This window comes from Pollachius pollachius, assembly GCF_949987615.1.
Source record: "Pollachius pollachius genome assembly, chromosome: 11".
Classification (NCBI taxonomy): Eukaryota; Metazoa; Chordata; class Actinopteri; order Gadiformes; family Gadidae; genus Pollachius; species Pollachius pollachius.
In genome coordinates, this window is record NC_136944.1 from 19,377,881 (window position 1) to 19,400,390 (window position 22,510).

Below are 22,510 nucleotides of genomic sequence, written 5' to 3' on the forward strand. Positions count from 1 at the left end.
AGATGTAACAAATATATCGGGAGTGAAAAAGTGTAGTGATTAATTTGAGGATATAGAGGTGTCTGTCTTGCTTTGGTAAAATGGATGCATTCATGTTGTCAGCCTGAGCCATGGTCCTTGTTGACTGACTGACTTGACATGTGTTCCTTAATGACATTTGAGTCCTTTGGTAAAGTGACTATACATAGTAAAGTCACTTTACCAAACTGCCAATAGTTTTTACAAAACTATTGGCAGTTGTGGATATTCGTATGGACTTGATATTGCTATTTTTTACATGCATCTTAAGAAGCACTTCTGTGAATTTCACCAGTGGTGTCCTTCTAGTGTTCCAGTCAATCAGACTTTCTGCTCCATATCCAGCTTCTTCTCAATCTCCTCTCGCAAATTATTCTTCTTGATCTTAAAAAAGAATAAAGAGAATGATTCAACCTTCCCAAAACACCACACACATACACACTCAATACATGGTATTAAAAGACTCCTAAGCCTCTTACCTTTCCAGAGACGGTCAAAGGAAAGCTATGAACAAACATCACATAGTGGGGGATCTTGAAGTGAGAGATCTAAAGGGGAAATAACATGTTTTAAATGCCATTGAGTTTACTAGTGAACGGCCAAACCACAGTTATCAAGATGCCACATACCTGCCCCTTGCAGAAGGCTCTAATCTCCTCCACACTCGATGTCTGGCCGTCCTTCAGCTTGATGCAGGCACACACCTGCTCGCCCAGCCTCACGTCTCTCACTCCTATCACCTGGGTAACCAGAGGTAGTGGATTACAACACCTGGCACATAGATCCTGATACGCTAAGCACGTAAATAATTAAATCATCGATTTACATGTCTGTACACGCTTTCGTGGACTTCACATTAATAATTAACACCTAGAAAAGCTTGGATTGTGATGCTTATTGAAGCTTATCTGATTCTAGGTCGTGGTGTTGTCTGTGTGTTTGGCGTCCTCTAGAGTCTGACCTGCGCCTCTTGTACTTTGGGATGCGTGTGGAGAAACTGTTCAATCTCTGCGGGGTAGATGTTCTCCCCGCCTCGGATGATCAGGTCTTTGATGCGTCCCTCTATACGGCAGTAGCCCAAACTGTTCAGACTGGCGATGTCTCTGAGTTGGAAAAGCGAACAGACAAGACTCTGATCAAAACCACCAAATCGAAATAATAAAAACAGTGAATTCAGATACAGGCCATTTGGGAGCAGGTAGGAGTTAGTCTCCTGTTCATGAACGCCTACTGGTAGGATGTAGGCGGTCATCCTACCCGGTCTTGTACCAGCGGCTGGGAGAGATGACCTCTGAGGTCTTTTTGAGGTCGTCCCAGTACCCCAGCATCACGCAGTACCCCCTGATGAGAAGCTCCCCGGACTCCCCCAGAGGAACCATCTCTTCTGTGGAGGGGTCCACCACCTTCGCCTGTTGCGAGGACACACAGAGAGAGAGAGAGAGAGGCCCCTTAGCAACAGTCGCCGGCCCGTTTAAAGGTGGGAACAAGAGAGGTCAGTAGAAGGAGTGCCTCGGTGTGGTCCATGATGCATCCGATGGTGTTGATCTTCAACTCATCTCGGTCGGACGGGAACCCCAGGAATGTGACCGGGCTGGTCTCTGTGGTCCCGTAGGCTATCTGTTAAAATAATGAAATAAAATACATAATTTATTGTTATAAGTCTAACCTAACACTTTACATCTACGATAGTGTATGAGGTAACTGCCTTGTTAATTTTATATTATTTGATATATATATATATAAATAATTGTATTATATATCTAAGTAATCTAGCATATTAAAGTGATTGCTGAACGACCTCCAAGCTAAAGCCTTAACTTAACCTAAAATAATACTGAAATCACACTAATCACACTCATATTTGATATGGCAGCATAAATGTTACTTATGTATCACGGGATGTAACCAGTGGTTAGGTCTGTATACTCCACAAGTCATGCTTACCGTCATTTCTTGAATGTTCAGATCCACTTTAAGTTTCCTCATAATCTCTGGCGGACAGGGAGATCCAGCCATGATTCCTGAAGCACCACAGACATTGTTTCCATTACATAATCCAGTAATACAAGGTATGAATATCATCCCCAACTGAAACCATGTGCTCTGTTTCCATTGCAAAACAGACCTGTTTTGCAGGTTTACCATTACCTAACACTGTTCTATGTGATGCCCTGTTGGTATTTTCCGAATACCACAGCACGGCAGTGAAAAGACCAACCTTTACAGATCAGATCATCTGTGATTTCACGGTACAATCAACCAGTAAAGAACTTAGAAAACTGTAGCAGAATCCCTCTCACCGGCTTCTACTGATGAAAGGTCGAATTGCTGGAGGTCCGGTTGGCTGAGCATGTCGATGAACATCGTGGGTGTTCCGTACAGGAAGTTACACCTTTGAGGGAAACACGCATGGATTCCAATACCTTCCAAAAAGCATACACCAAAACCCCATCAAAAAAGCAATCTTTGATTAGATGTTTCTGCAGCCGATGGCGTGGGCCTAGTGTTTGTCTGTACTTCTCGTCCTGGATGGCCTGCAGGTTGGCGCGGCTGTTGAAGCCGGCGGACGGGAAGACCAGCGTGATCCCGTGCGTGGCTAAGCACATCCCTCCCAGCACCGAGCCGAAGCAGTGGTAAAGCGGTACCGGCAGGCACAGCCGGACCCTCGGCTGGCCAGGACACAGAGGGTGGGCTCATTTGGTGAAGCATTCATTAACATCGCAGCAAAGATGAGTTGATGAGGCAGACATATATAGGGGCTCACCCTCCATCCATAACCAACGCGCTGACCCACAAAAAAGGCGTTGTTGATGATATTGTGATGGCTCAGCGTGGCTCCTTTTGGATTTCCTGTTGTGCCCTATAATAGAAAAATGACAGAAGTCAAACGATGCAATGTTTCTGAACTTCCATGTCTTTTCAACAAGGTTATCGATGCATGCCAGGGATGTACCTAACGAGGCCTGGGTGGACAAGCCCCAAACATTTCATTGGCTTCCAAGAGTCTGGCATATACACAACCTGGCATATGTCCATAGGATAAGTACATTTACAAGCAGACATCCTCCGCATGGCTCTGCCAAGGTTGGATGTTGTTTTATTCCGTGCCACTCCGGGGTCACATGAGTCCACCACTGAATCATCAGATGCTTGCAGTGCCCCACTGAGAGGTTCATGGAGGGTTACCGAAGTAAACTGGATGTTGATGGGGTCGTCGAAGGACAGCTTGCTCTGCAGATCCTGGAGCTGCTTATGGTGAGAGCTCTCCCCTGCCTGCAGCACGTCTTCTACATGGAGCATCCCCGGCTGTCTGCTGTCCGTGACGATCACCATCCGCAGGTCTGGGAGCCTAAATCACCAACCACCGGATAATAGGCCTTAATTATATGCAAGCGGTCATCTTGGTTCTGATCGCGCCTGCAGTTTCCCCCTCCCCCCAGCTAGCATCGAGAACTAAGATGGGACAAAAATGTCTGTAAGCTAAATAAGGTTCATAAGGAGTTGTACTATTTATCCAATAATTTGTATGGGTTTGATTCTAACACCAATCGTATTAAAGCGAAGAGTCACTTCCTTTTTATCTTTCGATTACTTTGAACTGTACATAACGTTTGTCTGTCAAACCTTGAGCTTTGGATCCTTCCGGAGGCAGCTGTGTTTATCTCCGGGCAGATTTCTCTCAGCATCTGGCAGAACTCCTGGGTTTTAAACCGGGTAGGACAGACCACTGCGTTGCACTTGACCTATGCATACCAAGAAGATCAAAGTTGTGCAAAGGTTCTTCTCAGACTGATATTATGTTTAGTAGGGATTCATTGACATAGAGTTAAGAAGGGTTTTGGGCATCTAAAATAATAGGTTTTTCCCACAAGAAACGTTAAAGCGAATGCTTGTATACCCTGTGTACTGGACTTTGACCCCAGTCTGGTCCAACATACCTTTCTCATGGTATACTCCAGCTCATTCACCTGATAGGCTGGGTTCACTGACACCTGCACACATACAGATACGTCACAACAGATAACAGTGCATCTATGACCAGGATTTATGTTGGATTCTGGCACTAGGTTGGGATAAGTCGACGGGACGTTTGTCGTAGTTAGCTGACTGTCTGGGAGAGGGGAGACATTAATGTTGGAAGGTATTTAAATGCTGTCTAGTCATGTGTGCGCTGGCAGTCAGTGAGGATGGGTCCAGACCTGCATAGCCCAACAACGTCCTGAAATGAAGCCACCGCGAAACCAAACAATGTTTTGCTTGGCTCATGGTACCCAGGGGTAGCAGTCAGCCTACTGCACTTATATTTAGTCGTTTAGCAGATGCTTATGCCAGCAGGGGCATGATTTATACCCTCTCTGACCCATGACCTATGAAACCTGATAAGGGGGTACCAGCCACACCACAGACCTCAGCCGCTAGGCCTGGGCGCTCACACCAACTGTTCTTCGGCGGAGTCGGCACAAGGAAGTAAAGTTGACATTATATTGGTTAACGGACGTTTGATTGAAGCCAGGAGAGAGGGCTGCAATGGTTTGAACAGCCAGACGGGTATTTAGCATAAAGGAATTCATTTGCAACCAACGTGACTTAGATGTACAGGTTGTTTAACTTGTGATGACGAATGGGCTGTGCCTCATTTTCAGAACAACTCTATGTAATTATACCTCCAAATAGCTTTAACATTACACAATGCGACTAATAGAACAGAAGTTGATTGTCAATAGAACCATGTCAATGTTGTCCACATAGAGCAGTGGTGGTAGTGTACACATCCCCACCGGTGAGGTGAAGAGAAAAAGGGCTGGATAAAACTTGAAAAAAAAAGAATGAGGTGCTCGGACACTGCTGATTTTGTAAATAAGGGTGTTGGGTAATTTTTCCATTTTTTCTTGTCCGTGTGTATGTTGTGTATACAGTATGTATACACAATATGTACATATGCTGGAGCCACTGTTGAATGGCATTTGTCTGAGGGCGACCAAGCCATGGCGAAACGCTGCAGCACCGTTAAACATATGGGAGATACAGCGGTGTGCGGGCCCGTCATTCTTTTACTGTTGTCAACATAGCCGACATCTCCGATTCATCTAATTCAGTCTCTTTAGATCGTCTTCCCCTTCCATTTTGCCCCGACCCATAAGGTAAAACCCTCCACACCATTATGATGCCCGCCTTGGCCGTGGCGTACTGGTAGAGGATCCACCCGTACGCGTTGGGCCCCCACACACCCAGCCGGTCCCCTCTGTTCAGGCCCAGAGCAAAGAGTCCGGCCGCTGTCTTGTCCACCTGTCCAACACAGATATGCACATATTACTTGATCTTACTTAATGTCAAAAAGTTGAATTGTCATGAGACCGACCTAGGTTGATTTCCCATAACACACACATAAGTTCAATTTTCACCCACATCATTTTTTGGTATTGCACCCACATAAGTTGGGCAGTCATTATCTATTTGAAATCCATAATGCTGTAATAATGGGAAGCTAATAATCTATAATAATAATAATAATAATAGTGTGCAACACACTTTTTGTGTTTGTGTGTTTGTGTGTGTGTGTGTGTGTGTGTGTGTGTGTGTGTGTGTGTGTGTGTGTGTGTGTGTGTGTGTGTGTGTGTGTGTGTGTACGGCTCACCTCACTCTTTCAGGCACCAGCCAAGTTTAATCACGGACAGTTTAATAACTAACCAATCATCTTGTAGCCACGGTTAGGTCGGTGTTAAAGTCCACAGGGGATAATGCTTCACATTATGTGCGAAATGCTACTGGGAAAGTCCTGCGATCATAATTACATGATGTTATATTCAGCCTTAATCAAAATAGCCTTATTCTTCTCATGACTTGTGTGTTTTAAATGTACCCTAATGTTTGAATAAATGTTGGTAATGTGCAGATGTGGATTTATGTTTAACAATAATGACATAAAGGGAGAGTACATGGGTTATATGATTATGCAAGCCAGTGCAGTGGCACACTTGCCCAATTATTAGATCACTTCACACATGATTAGTTTACGTAATAATGAGTCAAAGCAAGGATACCGAAAATGACAGCTATGCTAATTGAGACGCACATCTTCCTGAAACTGGGCGAAGGTTTTCCGAACTCCTTCCTGCGGGAATACCACAGCTTCGCGGTCCGGCCAGCGGTGAACCGCCGCCTGCAAGCACTGTCCGATGGTGGAGTACACCAGAGACGTGGAGGACGTTCCGTGGACGCAGCTGCTAATCACTGAGGGCACATGAGGTGGCCCTTCCACGTGCAGGGAACTGGTCCGAGGGACATGGATTTAATGTATATTGTCATACAGGCTAGAATATTATATTATATTAATATTATATATCAATATGATAAAATATTATTATATATATAATTAATTTCATATCATATTTTATATATATATATATATATACGTTCAGCATTTGTTTTTCATATATACAATAGGCCTATATAGTTCATATGAAATACAAATATTCAACATTTCAAAACACACACACTTAAGATTCCGCTCACCCAAAACTATGCTGCAACACTGCAAGCTTTAAAGTAAACACTCGTCATACATTGATGAGCACATTCAAGTATCCAAACCAAATATCTTACATGAAGAACAACTGAAATGCTTTTTACACCATCCAATGTGTCACTTTTCTACTTCACAGCTGCATTGACGTGTTTGTTTTTGCTTTTTTAGACTTACCGGCAGGACGGGAGCCCGCGTGGGCTGCAGGTTCTCCATGTGCCGTGCAGGAGTTGCCGGACCCCCAAGAATCCAAGGCGGTGTCTGTACAGCCGCAGCAGTGGGGTGGATCCTTGCGTGTCTGTACAGCCGCAGCAGTGGGGTGGATCCTTGCACAGCCATGGGTCCGAGTTATACTAGGCTATAGGAGTGAAGGAAAACTGCGGACCGTACTTCCTTCTTGACTTGACCGTGTAATGTCAACAGCAGGTGTGTAATATTTAACTCCAGAGTGAGTTTGCAGCGGCTGGTTATGGCTAAAGTTGTTAGGTATGGTTAGTTATCCATGGTGGTTGACCACCGCCTCCTGCAAAACAGGTTCTTGCATAACGAAATATCAGCAGGGTGTCTTCTTTCTTTTCTTTTTTTCATATCTGCAGTAGAACAGTTAGGCATACATAGTGCAGGTTTAAGCAAGAAGTGTATTCCTAATAACACCAATGCTATCAATCAATACAAATCCTATAGGATCAATGTAAAAGACTATAAGAAAATTTGAAATAGACCTAACTGATTCACGTTTAATTTACAAAGCCAATAATTACTATAAAGGTCAAGAATTCTTTTGACATCATTATTTTGAAGTTAGTATTTTATGGTTTATTTCGTCCGCTCCGCGGTTCAGTGTTTAAACACTAGAGGGCAGCATTTCCTCCTTCAAGGCGTACAACGTCGTCTGTTTCCGGTTTTAATGGTACAGTACAGCAGCTGCATAGGTATGTTATGGTCGTGGTTGGGATAGGGGATATGCATCTCTCAATACGTTTACCAATAATGCTATAGTTAGTCTTTGTTGTGTAGAGATGTGCTGCTAAGCTTTCTAGAAGGGTTACAAGTGTGATTCTTGATATCGTAGCCTCTGTGCATACTGACCTTGCTAAATGACTTTAGCAGGTGCTACGAGCCAAAATCTTAGGATATTATAGACATTACTAGGGTTAAACATTTCTATCAATTTATTGTTGGTGTATAAATGGTTAACATGGCATAAATTGAGTACTGCATTGCGTGAAGGGTCTATCATTACAGACACCTGTTTTCCCTTTATCTAATTAGTTTGTTCCCCGTCTTCCCCGACACAATGTCTTGTAGGTTCTTCAACAAAGTTTAGATTGCATTAATCGAATATTGAAACAATAACATGCACACGAACAAATAAACAATAGAAATATATTCTACTTTGACTTTGAGCGACATTCGGATATTCTGATGCCGACTCATATTTCCACGACCATGGTCAAAACAGGGGCCTAAGGTTAACTAGATTACCATATCTTTATCCTTACACCTTTATTAGAAACATCTTCTGGGAAATATAACCCTTTGTTCCAAACATAATATTTGCACGCCACTAAAATATGGTGTCAAATGTCACCTTATCTAATGTCCCCCACTATATAATAGAGAGAGTAGATAAGGATCTAGCTTGTTTGTGTTATATGTACCCGGCTGCAGCAATTACTCTAAGGCGTGCATTTTACACGTGTGGATCACCATAGGGATCTCCAAGTGTGTAAAATGGCCGGGCGACGTGCCGCACTGAAGGCGGTGGACTGGGTGGCGTTTGCCGAGAGGGTGCCCCCCAACCAGAGGACTATGTTCAACACCCTCAAGACCCGCAGTGACGCCCTCGCTGCCAAGTAAACGTTTTGATTCATATTCATTCATATTCGTTTTTTCTTTTATTCCTCTATTCTTTGCCTGACTTATAACCAGCCCTTTAACCCATTCAGACCGGATCACGCATCTGTGCGTGTTTACCTTTAAGACCGGATTGCGCATCAATGCGTGTTTACCATTAATTGAGTGTATCCTGTGTCTCTGCAGGCTAACCTCTTTGCCAGAGAAGCCAGTCACCATTGACTGGACCTACTACAGGTCTGCTGTAGTCAAAGCTGGCATGGTGGAAGAGTTTGAAAAGAAGGTAAGACCGTCGGTTTTGTGAATGTTTTGTGCCATGTTCCAATGACGATGCCTCACTATTTGACATACACTTATGTTGTTCTGGTGTATTGATCCTCTGTCCCTCCAGTTCACTGCCCTGAAGGTCCCAGAGCCGGTGGACACCCAGTCCGCCCTCATTAACAGCCAGGAGGCAGAGGCGGTGAGAATGACTCGAGCCGAGCACACCACACACACACACACACACACACACACACACACACACACACACACACACACACACACACACACACACACACACACACACACACACACACACACACAAATTGCTATTCATATTGCAACAGATCCCCAGTTTTCATAAAGTTCCCAACATGCCTTTTTGAAACCAGGCACATATACTTGTATGAAGGGTTGCAAATTGAAATGGTTGTTGTGTGGCCATATGATTTCTAGCCACTCCCCCACCACGGCCCTACAGCCAATCAGTTTCACCCACTATCTCAGGCCAAATTATTTGATTGCTCAAAAAGATATATAAGAGCTTATGCATAATAAAATATGAATTTATATATATTTATATGAATATATTCATTAAAGGCCGCTAGCAAACCATCAGTCAGTACTGCTATAATGGATGGGGTGAGGTTGAAACCGGGTAAGGACAGAAGTCGTATTTGTGTGTCTCCCCAGGACGCAGCAGCAGCAGCCTACATGGAGGGCTCCAAGGCCCGCATCGCGCAGTACCGGCAACAGGTGGGAGGCCTTTGGAAACAGAAGTTGAGGCCAATCTTGTGTGATGGCAACGATTGTAGCCAGTGACTGATACTGAGCAGGCCACCTCGCTGGAAGGCTGGGAAAACGTGGTCCCTGATACTAAAATAAAAGGTGTTTGTGTGTTTGGATGTGTAGAGCTCCGTCTGGACATGGGTGGGTGTGGATGACCGTGTCTCAGAGAGGGTTAAGCTTCTCAGACACTTGCCGAGCTCGAGACACACACACACACACACACACACACACACACACACACACACAGTGGCGTAGCTATAACTTACAGTCTAACTCTGCAGTGTGTGGCGCAATTTGTTTGGCCCTGACCCGTTACATTTTGTCCCCAGCTTGAGAAGTTCCACAACATGATCCCCTTCGATCAGATGACCATTGAAGACCTGAATGACACTTTCCCAGAGACCAAACTGGACAAGCAGAAATACCCATACTGGCCCCACAAGCCCATCGCTGATCTGTAAACACACGGATGGACATCCCAGTATTATGTTTATTTGTATTGTACATCACTAAAAGTAAATGAATGACTGTATAGAAATGTATATAAAGTTTTCATTCATTCGTAACTTAATAAAAGGATATGGTGTTACATTCGGGCGTTTGTGTGTGTTGGGATGCCCGTATAAATCATACCTGCAAACTAGTCACCTTTCGGCGAAATTCGCCCCCCCCCCCCATCGTTCCAGTCTTGGAGTGGACTGCTCAGTCGTCAGCGAGTTACAAATTTTACAGAATTTTAACGTTGCTTAAGTAAATTATTAGCTAGAGCAGTTCTACGGCACCCAGTTAATGCGAAAAGAATACCTTTGTGAAGGCTAATCTCCACAGTATCCGTGTTATCTGATATTACTGGCGGCTATGTCATTGTGGTCAGATATGAGAGGGATGAAAACGAACACGTAATGAAAAAATACACATCCGTGTGTGGTTTAATGAGTAGCTAGCAGTAATGGAAACACAAACTCTTACGGATCATTAAACCTGGACGGATGCACTTGGGTTTAGCCTTAACAAACGTTTATGATAAAAAATGAGCCCTGACCCAAACGATAAATATTCAGATGATTATCTTTTCAGAATGAGGGAACTTAAAGAGGATGAAGCATTGTATGTAGCACAGCTTGAATCAGGGCTTAAGTGCAGGTGGAGCTGGGCTTGGCTAAAGCTGGAAGGGAAAACGGAGGTGAAGGGACAGCAGTACAGCTTCCCGCTGTCAAAATATTTTTAAAAAATTGACAAAGCGGGCTATTCCAAGTGCAGCCTTTTCGCTAAGAAAATAAATTATGGCAAAAAGGGCTCCCATGCTCTCATGAGTTATGAGAATTCGATTATGATAGGACCTGGGTCTAATAATTCATGATATTTTCTTTGAGCAGGTATGTTGTTATGCTTTTTCATAGCAAAGTGATCCCAGTGAATCCTAATACTTTTCCTGAGATATAACTGGCATGCATTCCTTGTGTGCTTTTTTGTGCATTGAACCACAATGTTATTTTCTTTATAGGGCAGACAGACACTTGTCCATACACTGCATGATAAACAGCTGCAAGTTTTCATGAACTTTCTGGCCTGCTTTGTCACCTGAATCTGATGCCCAAATCCCTGGCTACTCTTGAACTTGACAACAAGCTGCTACCTTTGAGGGAGATGTATGTGGGACGGGAGGCTCGTAGATTCAGATCAGAACATCCACAACATCCTGTGAGTACATAAAAATGAATGATTAAAAAATTGGTATCGATACTCAGTATGGTGTATCTCCATTTTAGGGGTGCCCAAGAACGTGTAACGTTTTTCCATATAATTCCGCCTACTATAAGTATTGTTGATCTGTTTCAGCTACTGAAGCCATTCCTGCAGGAAGTGTCCCAGGCATACAAAACCTGTGCAAAATACCTACAAAAGAAGCTGCCTTTGCAGAGTGAAACTCTGCAATCTTTGTCAGCTGTGGACCCAGTTGTGAGCGGGCACTCCCTAACCACGGTCAACTTGAGAAAGCTCACACATATGATGGTTCACCTGCTGCCACCAGATGCGGACACAGACCAAGAAATTCTGCGTTTTAATGTTGACCAGGCGCTTCCCAGTTTTCAGAATGGAGAGGATGTTGTCAAGTGGTGGGCTGTCGTCTTCAATACAGGGAAGTATCCCGCACTGTGTCAGGCAGTCAAGGCTGCCCTCTCAATTTTCCATGGTGCCCTGGTTGAGTCGTTCTTCAGTGTCATGGGGAACATCATTGATCAACATCAATGAAAATCACCACCCTCAGTGCTGTGCAGACTGTTTAATACACTTTGCAGACCAGGAACCAGACTGGGGTAGAAATGTTCAGAAGGGATGATTTGAAGTTTGGGGAGGTAGATAGGAGGCTGTGTTCCAACATTAGTGCAGCTGGAACTAGGGACAAAGCCCAACGACAGAAAAATCAGCTTGAAATCAGGGAAAGGAGGGTTGAGTTTGGCTGCCAGCCATCTACCAGTGCTGCTGGTAATAGGGCAGAGGTGGTGGAGAACGATAGTGTGGCCCGGAAGAGGCACATTTCCAAGCAGAGAAACGGGCCCTTGGAAGGCTTGTCCAGGCCAAAAGGATGAAAAAATGAAATTAATATTATGTTGATATATTGCCAAATTTGGCCAATGGGATTTACTGTTTACCTGTCCTAAATGTTCATGTGTGGTATAGCGCCCCCATGTGGCAGCAGAGATAATGGTTATAGTGGATAGACCTTTTCACATTTAAAATGTTCTTAACTGACCAGTTTATGGGTTAATAAATGTGCCATTTTTACCATAAGAAAATGTTGTCTTTTCCCTTTATTTTCTTCATGGATTACACCGGAATGCTTAATTTACATGTTAAAATAGCAAAATTTGACCCCCAGACCCCCATACAACAGTTTAGTTTGTCACCTTTTTCAACCCAAATGAGTTTTCAGGTATGATAAATGGCTAAAGGCTAGCTGCTTCCGACCGGTATAAAGACATAAACCCGGGACACAGAGGACAGTCAAGAACATCCTTTTATTCAATCAAGTGAAGGCATGGCTCTTTCAAACTGTTCTTTTTTATTATTATGGAAAAGAATCGGTAATTAACACATGCATTTCACCGCAGGCTCTGAACCCTGTGGACTGAGTGCACGGGGGGCACCCTGTGGGTGTGTGTGTGTGTGTGGGGGGCACTTGGTTAGGCTTCCAGGATCCAGCGTTGACCAGTGGGTGGGGGTTGGGGGGGGGGGCTCATTCTACGTCACTAACACCGCCCGCCGCTACAAAACGTGTTTAAAAACAAACAAACCAAAAGGAATAAAAAGCAAAACCACGTCGGACCAGACAGGGCATAGCTGCTCTAACTTTACATGACCAGAGGGACTTTCAACTGATAATCACCAGTGGCCGCGGTGGGGAGGGTCCCACACCCCTAGCCTGAAGCAAGCGCGCACTTGTCTTGCACATTACGCAGTAGCGCGGCTCTGTGCCCCCTGTTCTGTCTCTGTATTATGGCTTGTTGTTGGCGAGACACTGATAATACTGCTGATGGCTTTACGTGCGCGAACAAAATAAATCACAGTTGCATATTGACTGTTGCAGGAAGTAAGAAACAGATCTGTTGATCTTGCTGGTGCTTCGCCTGCTGGCTTTGAGAGCCCGATTCACTTTTGGTCAAATTATCAGAAATGTATGGGTGTTGATAAATAGCGATATTGTGATGCTATGTGTGTGTATAAAACGTAATGATTGCGGGAAATAGGAGCTTTTCTGAGCTGCCCTGCTCTGGTCCATTCCGTGAATAAGGTGCTGAGAGAATTCAGGGTCATTTTACCCCATTCATTTTTTTTTTTTTTAAATAGCTGGTCTCATTCAACCACTAAAAGGTGCATAGTCGAATGTCTGAAGGCAGCATCTAACCGCTGCCCGAGATACGCAATGACAATGACAATAGATGAAAAGCAAATCCAAATTAAATTCAAAAAAGTATAAATAGATAAGAATAAAAAACTTACAAACATATCTGTCCACCCTAACGTGACCCCCCCCCCTCCCAGCCCAGGACCCTCACCCATCACATGCAAGTGGCTAGGTATCCCACAACACTGATTGGTCAAGGCTCGCTGACCTGGAAAACCACTCTCATGCGCCCCCTGGTGGCCCCCCGGGCCAGTCCAGACCAGAGCCCGGCGGTGCAACTTGTTCATAAGCTGTTGAACGGAGAAGCCGAACAGAGACGGGTATGGCAATACAATGTGAAGCGTACAGGACGAGAGTAACATGTGAGCTAACTGCATTCTGCTCAGACAAAGAAAACAATAAACTGAACAAAAAACTTTTTTTGCGTATTCTTAATCATGTGTTGTTCCCTCCACTCAGAGGAAGAGCGATGCGGAAAGAGAAGGCTACTCCAGTGTCTAAAGAGACAGAAGACGAGAGAAAGAGGAAGAGAAGTGAATTTTTTTTTGCTTTTTTTTGTTGCTTTTCTTAATTATTCAACGATAAAAAGAACTAAATGACACCGATTTCCTTTAGCACTATAGGTATACTTTAGTACTAGGTATACTGCTTTTAAAAGCTTGACAGAAACAGGATATAAAGGAGGGCATTTTTTTGTGTTTTTCTTTTTGTTGTTTTTTTGACATGGGCACTCAGGTTAACAAGATGGAGTCGTGTGAACAAAAGGCACTTTTTAGGGACAACCTTTACAATGCTCTGAGTCTATGAAACTACGTCACCAAACACATACTAGAATCATTTACAGCTGGGAGGGGTGGAGAGGGGCGCTTCACTACGCTGCGGTAGATCTGGATTGGGCCGTGGGAGGAGATTTTAGTTTAGCTTGTATCTCCGGAGTCACGGACCTCCAAGGGATAAAGGTTGGAGAAAAATGCCTTTTGTCACGATCTTCTCACACAATGAACCCCTCCCCCACGGTACATACAAAAAAACAAGAAGGATAATAGCGTTTCCTATGATATGACCAAGTCCACTGGTTTATTATTCATGTATAATAGAGCTTGACTGTACTTTAGCCTGTAGAAAGCACCTGGTTTTCCATAGTGATAATATATTTATGATTTTGCTAAACTGTTCCTTCAACCCTCCCACATTCTAATAAACAAAATATCACAAATGAGAAACGTTTCAAACGAAGCAAACAAAAATTTAAAAACGAGGAGAAAAAAATAAACACAAATTGGAAAAATTAGAAACATTTCCCCCCCAAAATACGTATGCAAAGACGAGGGATATTTTCTCTCTGCTCTCGTGTTTAGAGTCCCGGAGCGTGTGGACTTTACAAAACTCATTTAAAAACAGACGGGGGATCTCTGTGGTTCTCCACACCCTCCACCGACCCTCTTCTGTACCAAGCATTGCACATGGCTCAATCAACACACATCATTTAGCTTCAACAACAATACGTTCCCATCGGAAAAACTAACAATTTCGTATCTCAACTACGTCATCACGTTGTGCTATCTACGGCTCTACGGTATTTGCCTGGGATTCTAGCGGTTGCTTGGCAACCCAGGGGATGGGGGGAGGGAGAGAGAGAAGGGGGGAAGTTTGGGGGATTGCTACGACAACCAGGGTCGCGTCCTTTTTAACGATTTTATTTTTTCCCTACGAGTGCAACAAACACGCCACGCTTCAAAAAATAACTAGACTGCCACGGAGCTTATCTTGCAAATAAAAACATGTATATATCTATAAATATATATGTGTCTTATATATAAAGATGCTTGCAGGTATGTAGAGCTAAGCTCTTCTTCTATAGCTTATACGTGAGAAAGAAAAAGAACCTGAAATAATGTCGGATAAGTTGCATAATGGAGATATTGAGGCACTTCCAGCGATCGGAAATCGAATCACCTCCTCTGGGCACTGATCAGGGGGGGGGGCAGACGTGCACTTACTCCCTGACAGCGTGGAACCCTGGTCAGGCAGTCCAGTTATTTTGTGAGGGTCGGTTGGGTGGGTGGGGGAGGGGGCGGGAGAAGGGTTAGGGAGACCTAATTGGATTTGATAGCTCGTTAATTAAAGTGAATACGTGTTGCGTAATGGATTAAGATGAAGAAGCATAACGACCTCATCAAGATTGTCTACACTTCCCTTTGAGTTTTCATCTGGCGCGTTCCTTTTTTTCTTTCCGTTAGCTTTTTCCATAACTCGTAACCAGAATGCTGACTGGGTATTTGATACAATTAAATATGCATGCATGTGCATGGGCTCGTGTTATGTGTGTGTTTGTGTAGGTGTGTGTGTGTGTGTGTGTGTGTTTGTGTGTTACTCGCTTGATTGTAACGGACGAAGACCGGGGGTGAGACCGAGCCGGTCTGGGTGAGGCGCGTCTCGCTTGGCGTTGTCGCTTTTAGTGCATTTTGTCTTCTTCTTCTCTTTCATGCCGATAGACACACAGTTCCTGTCTTTTAGGAAGACAGGAAGTAAGGATGTGGGAGGTGGGTGGGGGGGGCAGGGGCTGGCCGTGTGTGATGGTGAGCCTAGATCAGTCTCAGTCTAGACCTCATCCAACTGGTTATCATGTCTAGAGGTCTAGAGGTCTAGGAAGTCTAGACTCGTCCAGGGACAGTAAGCCCCATGGTACCTCTGCTCTGGGAACAGAGAATGACCAGGACGGTAACTTAGCTTAGTCAGGCCAGCCAGCCCATCATATTAACACTTCAGGCTCTACAGTAGTTTCAAAATAACTTGGCAATTTAGTCTGAGCTTGGGTGGGTTTTATGTTCCTATAAGGTAAGGGAGGGGTCTTTAAAAGAAGTAGGAGAGAGTGGAGGGGGGGGGGGGGGGGGTCAGAGTTTCACCCTGGAAGGTTTGGAGTCGCGCTCTTAGACGACAACCTTTGTTTCCGTCTTCTTCGTACGTTTGTGTGGAACAGTGGCGTCGCCACGATGCCTGCTGCCTCTCTGCCATAAGGTGCTTTCATTCAAATACAAAACAATTACAAAATAGTACAAATTCAAGGGAACAAATTCAAACAAGAAGTACGACAACAGAATAACAAAACCTACTCTTCTAATGTTTTTTTTTCTTTTGTCTACATTATAAAATCGGGGGAGATGGGGGTGGGTTGGGGTAGGGGGGTCAGAAGGAGCGGAGACCACCCGACTGTGCGTCTACCGCCATCGGTCTCGTTGCCGCGGTAACGGAGGGTGAAACAACCATGTCTGTACGTTTGTGTGTGTGTGTGTCTGTGTGTGTGTGTGTGTGTGTGTGTCTGGTTCAGGGTAATAAAAGTAGATCTTGAAGTGTTTTCAGAGCTTTAACATTGATATGCCGGGGCCTAAAATGGAACTTTGTCTAGGAGGTGTTTGTGTGTGTGTGCATGTGGGTGCGCCGTGTGTGTGTGTGTGGTAAAACACGTGGATGCAGGATGTCCTGGTGATAACCGAGGGATCTCTGGGGCGTGGGAGGGGCCGCGCGGAACGGGGCCGGCGGGTTTAGAACCAAGCCGAACCGCTAAGACGGGAGGACTTGTTTTGAACCTCGCTCCTCCCGTCTGGTTTTAGAAACCTCGTCCCATGGGCTCCGTTGCCGTGGTTTCCAGGTGAATAGTGCACATCGTCAGGGTTATAGTGAGTTGGTTCAACGTGTAGTGCAATCTTCAGAGATGTGATTTGGTTGTCCGGGGTTAGTAAGAGTCAGAGTCCAGAAAGAGGAACTTCTTAATTTTGGCGGCGATGTAGAGACCGCCGTAGCAATGGACTGTAGCTTTAGGAGTCTCTCCTTTTGGAAACATCCCTTTTGATAAGATGTTTGGGTGATTTTGCTGGGGGGGGGGATTTTCAGGGCTTCGGGACATGGATTGGATCTCCCTTGAACTGTCTTCCTGGTTGTTTCTGGCCGGTTTTAACTGGTTTGGCTGGATCGAACTGGTCTGGGTCTGTGTTCTCCAGCCCAGCGATCCCTCGTTATTAATGGAAGAGGCAGGTGGGCTCTGGGCGGGGGTGGGGGGGGGAAGGGTGACACTCCTCCACCTCTGGTTCAGCTGCCTTCTCCGTCAGGCCGGGGGGGTTGTTAAGGGGGAAGGGGGGAGTGGGCGGGGGGGCGTGTCTCTGTTGTTGCTTTCACTTTCACTTTCAGCTCACGGAGTGGGTGGTGCCTACTGGCTGTGATGTCACCGTGATGTCACTGGGATGTTGTTGATGTAGTCATTATTGTTATTGTAGTTGTTGTTTTCGGAGGAAAATGATCTGCTGTTTCTCGCTGATTTTCTCGTTCTCTTATTCGGGACCGTAGAGAAATAAATGTGGTGGGTGGCTGGAAGGTGTTGTCAGAGGAACCAAGACTGCAAGAGAGAAAACAGAAAGCTTGATTACTCTACAGAGTGCTCCCTAAAACACTTACACAATAACGAGCAAATATCAACCAGGGCTGTTTTCATCTCTTCTTCAGGAAGGCCCTGCCCAGGAAGCCCACCTCAACACTTCTGTATTGACCGACGGAGAGGAAAGAGACAGAGATGGAAATCCACATTTCCTCTACTTCCTTCCTTCAACCACCCAGCAGCTAACCCTTTGCACTGTGAGCTAGCCCCCAAGCAGGATGACCTCCACTACACCTAACTCCTGTCTGTCTGTGCTGTGATTGAGACAGCTAGGCTAGGCTTCATGCTGCTAATAGCTACAGGAAGCTAAATGCTCAAAGGGGAGGAGGTGGTGGGAGGAGGAGGAGGAGGGGGAGGAGAGGAGGAGTAATGGGCACCTCTGTTGTGTTTGACTCTTACAGTCTGCATGAATACCCCCCCCTTCCCCCTTCCTGCCCTCTACCCCTGGGCACCAACCCAGCCGTCTCTCTCGCTCAGTCTGTCTCTCTCTGTCTCGTTGGCAATGTGTTGCCACCATCTATTCTTCCTCCTCCCTACCCGCCCCCCTGAGCGACCCCCCCCCCCCCTTCTCATATTCAACCTCCACGGGCTATGACATTATGTCTGGTTGCCGGGGGGAACGAGACAGTGCGACGTGACTTCTGTGTGGCCTTGGCACTCACTCAACCCAACCCCCCCCCCCCGCACCTCACTCCTCTTTCTGGTCGGTCTCCCACTTTATGTCCTCCACCAGACGCAGTTCTCCCTCTCACCACTAGAGGGCACACGGAGCCCAAGGAATACTTGTGGGGCGTGTGAGAGAAACAGAGTAAGAGGTAGAGAGAAATAGAGAGAGAGCGGGAGAGACAGAGCACCAGAGAGAGAGAGAGAGAGAGAGGTACCTGGGTCTGTTGGGGGATGTTCAGAAAGTTGTTGTCCCGTGATCCGATGCCGACAAACCTGTTGGCAGCTGAGGCGCCTGACGTGGAGTATGCTGAGAGAGAGAGAGAGAGAGAGAGAGAGAGAGAGAGAGAGAGGTAGGGATACATGGAGAGAGAGCAGTAAAGAGATGTAAGAATACATGGAGAGAAAGAGTGGTAAAGAGAGGTAAGGATACATGGAGAAAGAGAGAGAGAGACGTGGTCAGCCACTGGTTCAGGGGTCAGAGTTCATGTACAGAACATCAACATGTGGCCGGCTAACAAACTTAGGAAAACAAACTGCAGTGGGAGCGTTCGTTATCCTTCCCTACTTTTATTTCCATGGTTTGGTTTTGAAAAGCCTCTCAGCTCAACCTATATCCTCTCATTACGGTCAGACGGGGCTGGCTTGCTTCGTCAGCTCAGAGGTCCCTGAGGGGCGGGGTTTGATCCCGCTGATTAACTAGCGTTTGATGGAGCGCACCCGGGACCTTTCAAACCCATCAAAGTCTGGGACACATTTAGGTTGGCAGTTTGAGTTCCCTGACGTTCCCCTGAGCTACTGAGTTCTGAGGAGTTCCTGAAAAAAACACATTAGTGCGTCCGTGGAGAGGGTGTGTGTTTGTGTAACTGCGTGTGTGTGTGTGTGTGTGTGTGTGTGTGTGTGCGTGTGTGCGTGTGTGTGAGTGTGTCTGTGTGTTTTGGTCTGTGTGGGTGATAATGTGTGTAGGCCCATTTGTGTGTGTGTATTTGGGTCTGTATGTCCTTGATAGTGTGTCCTGTGTGCGTTGTGATTGTGTGTGCCTGTGTTAGCATGTCTGTCTGTTCGTGCGTGTGTTATTTTTGTGTGGTTTTCGATTGTTAGCGTATGTTTGTGTTTTGTCTTTTTTCTTGTTGGTCTGTGTTTGGATGTGTTTGGGTGTCGATTTAAGTTTGTTTGTGTGTCTGTGTTTGTGTGAATTTGTGCGTCTCAGTCTGGGTACAAGGGGTACAACGGCACAAGTATTTCAAGGAAGAAATTTTGTGTGTATAAGATAGCAGTGTGGACGCATACTATTACATCCGTGAGTTTAGGAATGTTTAACACATAGAAGACAAAAGACCAGAGGTTTGGGAAGACCAACACTAAACAACATAAAACAAGCGCTCCGTCCAACACCCAGAATATAACTACGTTCAAACACACAAATATAACAACTTCATGAATCCATCTGCTCTTAAATACAAACACACAGAGCACCACCACTATAACAGCCCTACCCCAACCACAACCCACCATCTTTACAACCCCCACCGCCATGACCATCTCCACCATCACCACCACCACCACTTTCAACACAACCACCACCACCACCACTACTAGGACAACCGCCACCTCACCACTATGCTACCCATGCTACTAAACTGATCAATAAGCTATTCATCAACCAACCATCAAAAATCAAACAAGAATAGTTACAGACTGTTCAGACCAGTGACCAAGTCCTTAAAACATGTCTTCGTAAACTGCCCTACATTCGTGTCTCTTTGGAAGCAGACTGCTCTGGAAACTGGATCAATTGGATCCGGGCAGGGAGTGAATTCAAGTCGAGGACAGTGAGGTAATACCGGAAACCTGGATGTAGCAACCCCAGCACATCAAGGCAAGCTGGTATTCCACCAGGCTGAGTCTAGAGCCCTGAGGAACACCTCACATAACTCCATTTGGAGAAGCCTATAACAGGCCGAGCTCCACAGGGACGTGATGTTCGAGGTCCTGTTTGAGCTGAACACAGGTCAGAGTCTCCCGGGCTCTATCTCTACCAGCACCGCAGGGTGGACTGGTGTCCCACCGGGGCGAATATAGAGCCCTGAGGAAGAAGCTTCTTGAAGGTTCAATAAAAAATGCCAAGATGTCTAAGGTTTTTGCTCGGCCTCCGAAGACTACGATGGTGGCGAGACATCCCCGTGACAGGAAGTGACAAGGGGGAACATGGTGATCGGGGGGGAAGGGTAACTCTCTGACCGGGGGGGACGGTGGGGGGCAGGTGATAGTGAGTGTTTAATTTCGGGGGTGGGTTCTGGCCGCGGTCTCTGCAGGGGGGGTCCACTTACACGGAGATGTGGGCGAGCTGAGTCCGCCGTCGGGCGGCGTGCTGCCGGGTTTAGAGTCGGGCAGGGGGAGGGGCACGGGACGGGCCACCGGGGGCGGAGGAGGAAGCAGGAAGGAGCCCGGCATTTTGCTCTGGCCGCTCCCGTTAGGCTGCAGACGACACACAGGTCAGGGGTCAGGAGGCGGCCCCAGACGCAGGATGAGAGAGGATGACCCCCCCGGGGACAAAAAGAAAAACCAAATCCATGAGGGAGGGGGCGAGCGGCGATGGAGGAGGAGGGGTGGAGGGAGAGGAGGGTGGGGTAACTGGAGAGTAAACAACGTAGGAGGGTATGGATATGCGTAATGCGTAATCCATGTAGATGTCAAAAAACAACCAATAACAACAACATGGTGGGGAGGTGGGCCAGGGGCTAGGTGGGCCCACTGATGGAGGTCTCCAGGAGGGTGGAGGAAGGTGGGTTGGGGGGGGGGGGGGGGGGGGGGGGGGTGAGCGAACATCTGGTCGTGGTTGTCCGCGACATGGCCATGACAAATAAAAACCATGGGGAATACTTCTTCTACACAAGCACAACACCAACGATACCGCCACCAAACTCCAAACCAAAGTCATGAGCACTCTCCACGGAAACACACACAGACACACACTATGGCACGACACAAAACAGGTTTAATGAGCTGTGATTGGTTGACTTTCGTGCTATGGTTAGACAAGTTCTGAGGGGGTGGGCGGAGCAAAAACAACAAAATGACAACAAGAAAAGACGACAACAACAACAATAGACAACAACAAACAACAGAGCTGGACACGTGCTACAACAGTAGGAGCAGTTTACAACGTTAGCTAGCTAGCTAGTTAGCATACATTTGTAATTACATGTGTCATCTGGATCATTCTGGTTCAGATATTTTCCCTAACCCTTTAACAAAAATAACAAACAAATATTTGTAAATGCTACATGCTGTTGTGATGGCCCTTATTCATGCTTCATATATTCTATATTTTCTTGCTTTATATAGTCGACCCTAGTCTTTTGGTAAGGATATCATTGTTGAGAATGCCTCTGTTAAACACTTGGACTTTGAAGTTTTAAATTTAAAGCGGATCTAGGTATGACATGAGCGCTGTAAAGAGAGACAGCAGAAGACAGTGTTGCATTTCACACACCTGTGACTGACAGGCAAGATGGATTCCCTGAACCAATCAGGGAAGAGACGTCCTGATTGGCCAGAAATTAGCCAGGAGTGGGCTAAAATCGCAATACTATTGACTGCAGGCGCAGTCCACCACATCAGATAATCTCCCAGTGCGTTTGACTCACTGGGAGACATCGTACCTACAGCACCTTTGATCTAATGTGATACACAACAGAACACTGTGACTACACCTGTGGTCGTCCTAGTGTGTAACAGGCCAGGTAAAGCGAGGACACGACGTTGTGGGGTCCTACCTGTCCCGCGGGCTGTCCGGAACCGTCGGCGCAGACGAACTGAACAAACTCCTTGAGGGGGTCCTGTCCAGGGTGGTGGTGGTAGCGGATGGTGGGGTGGGTGAAGTAGGGGCTGGACTGCTGGATGATGGACGGAGACGGGAAGTGGAGCGCAGAGGCGGAGGCTCGGGGACTTCCTGATAAGACAGGAAACAAACAGCCACAACAAACAAACATGGAGGACACAGAATGAGAGGTGTGTTAGAGAGGAGGTGAGGGATGGGGGAGGGAGGGAGGGAAGGGGA

General features: G+C 46.1%; 3 protein-coding genes across 10 annotated transcripts in view; 1 reads left to right on the forward strand and 2 right to left on the reverse strand.

Annotated features, from left to right (window-relative positions):
* Positions 1–22: 22 nt before the first annotated feature.
* On the reverse strand, positions 23–8,254 carry LOC307082558 (medium-chain acyl-CoA ligase ACSF2, mitochondrial-like; the record flags this gene model as incomplete). Its single annotated transcript, XM_079746177.1, has 17 exons — positions 23–402; positions 498–566; positions 648–758; positions 980–1,121; positions 1,276–1,427; positions 1,528–1,635; positions 1,963–2,039; positions 2,319–2,410; positions 2,536–2,687; positions 2,783–2,878; positions 3,205–3,367; positions 3,643–3,761; positions 3,957–4,010; positions 5,176–5,304; positions 6,092–6,287; positions 6,719–6,839; positions 8,239–8,254. 17 exons carry the CDS (start codon positions 8,252–8,254, stop codon positions 340–342), a joined length of 1,860 nt encoding a protein of 619 aa, XP_079602303.1. The 3' UTR covers positions 23–339.
* LOC307082910 (ATP synthase subunit d, mitochondrial-like) lies at positions 6,842–10,019 on the forward strand. 2 transcript variants are annotated; one of them, XM_079746647.1, is made up of 6 exons: positions 6,842–6,967; positions 8,257–8,397; positions 8,585–8,681; positions 8,790–8,861; positions 9,353–9,415; positions 9,778–10,019. In XM_079746647.1, exons 2-6 carry the CDS (start codon positions 8,276–8,278, stop codon positions 9,907–9,909), a joined length of 486 nt encoding a protein of 161 aa, XP_079602773.1. In that variant the 5' UTR covers positions 6,842–6,967; positions 8,257–8,275; the 3' UTR covers positions 9,910–10,019. The 2 variants fall into 2 exon arrangements, with proteins under 2 accessions (XP_079602773.1, XP_079602772.1); XM_079746646.1 differs by lacking the exon at positions 6,842–6,967 and adding an exon at positions 7,447–7,473.
* Positions 10,020–12,449: 2,430 nt separating this feature from the next.
* Positions 12,450–22,510, reverse strand: part of nfixb (nuclear factor I/Xb) — a 104,929-nt gene continuing 94,868 nt past the window's right edge. For 6 of the 7 annotated variants that reach the window (XM_079746371.1, XM_079746367.1, XM_079746370.1 and 3 more), the window contains 3 exons: positions 22,227–22,402; positions 18,666–18,757; positions 12,450–17,745 (listed from right to left, as the gene is read on the reverse strand). In XM_079746371.1, the coding sequence (XP_079602497.1) occupies positions 18,686–18,757; positions 22,227–22,402 (248 nt within the window). In that variant the 3' untranslated portion in view covers positions 12,450–17,745; positions 18,666–18,685. Of the gene's footprint in view, positions 17,746–18,665; positions 18,758–20,777; positions 20,926–22,226; positions 22,403–22,510 lie in introns of all 7 variants that reach the window. The other variant, XM_079746372.1, reaches the window with a different exon arrangement.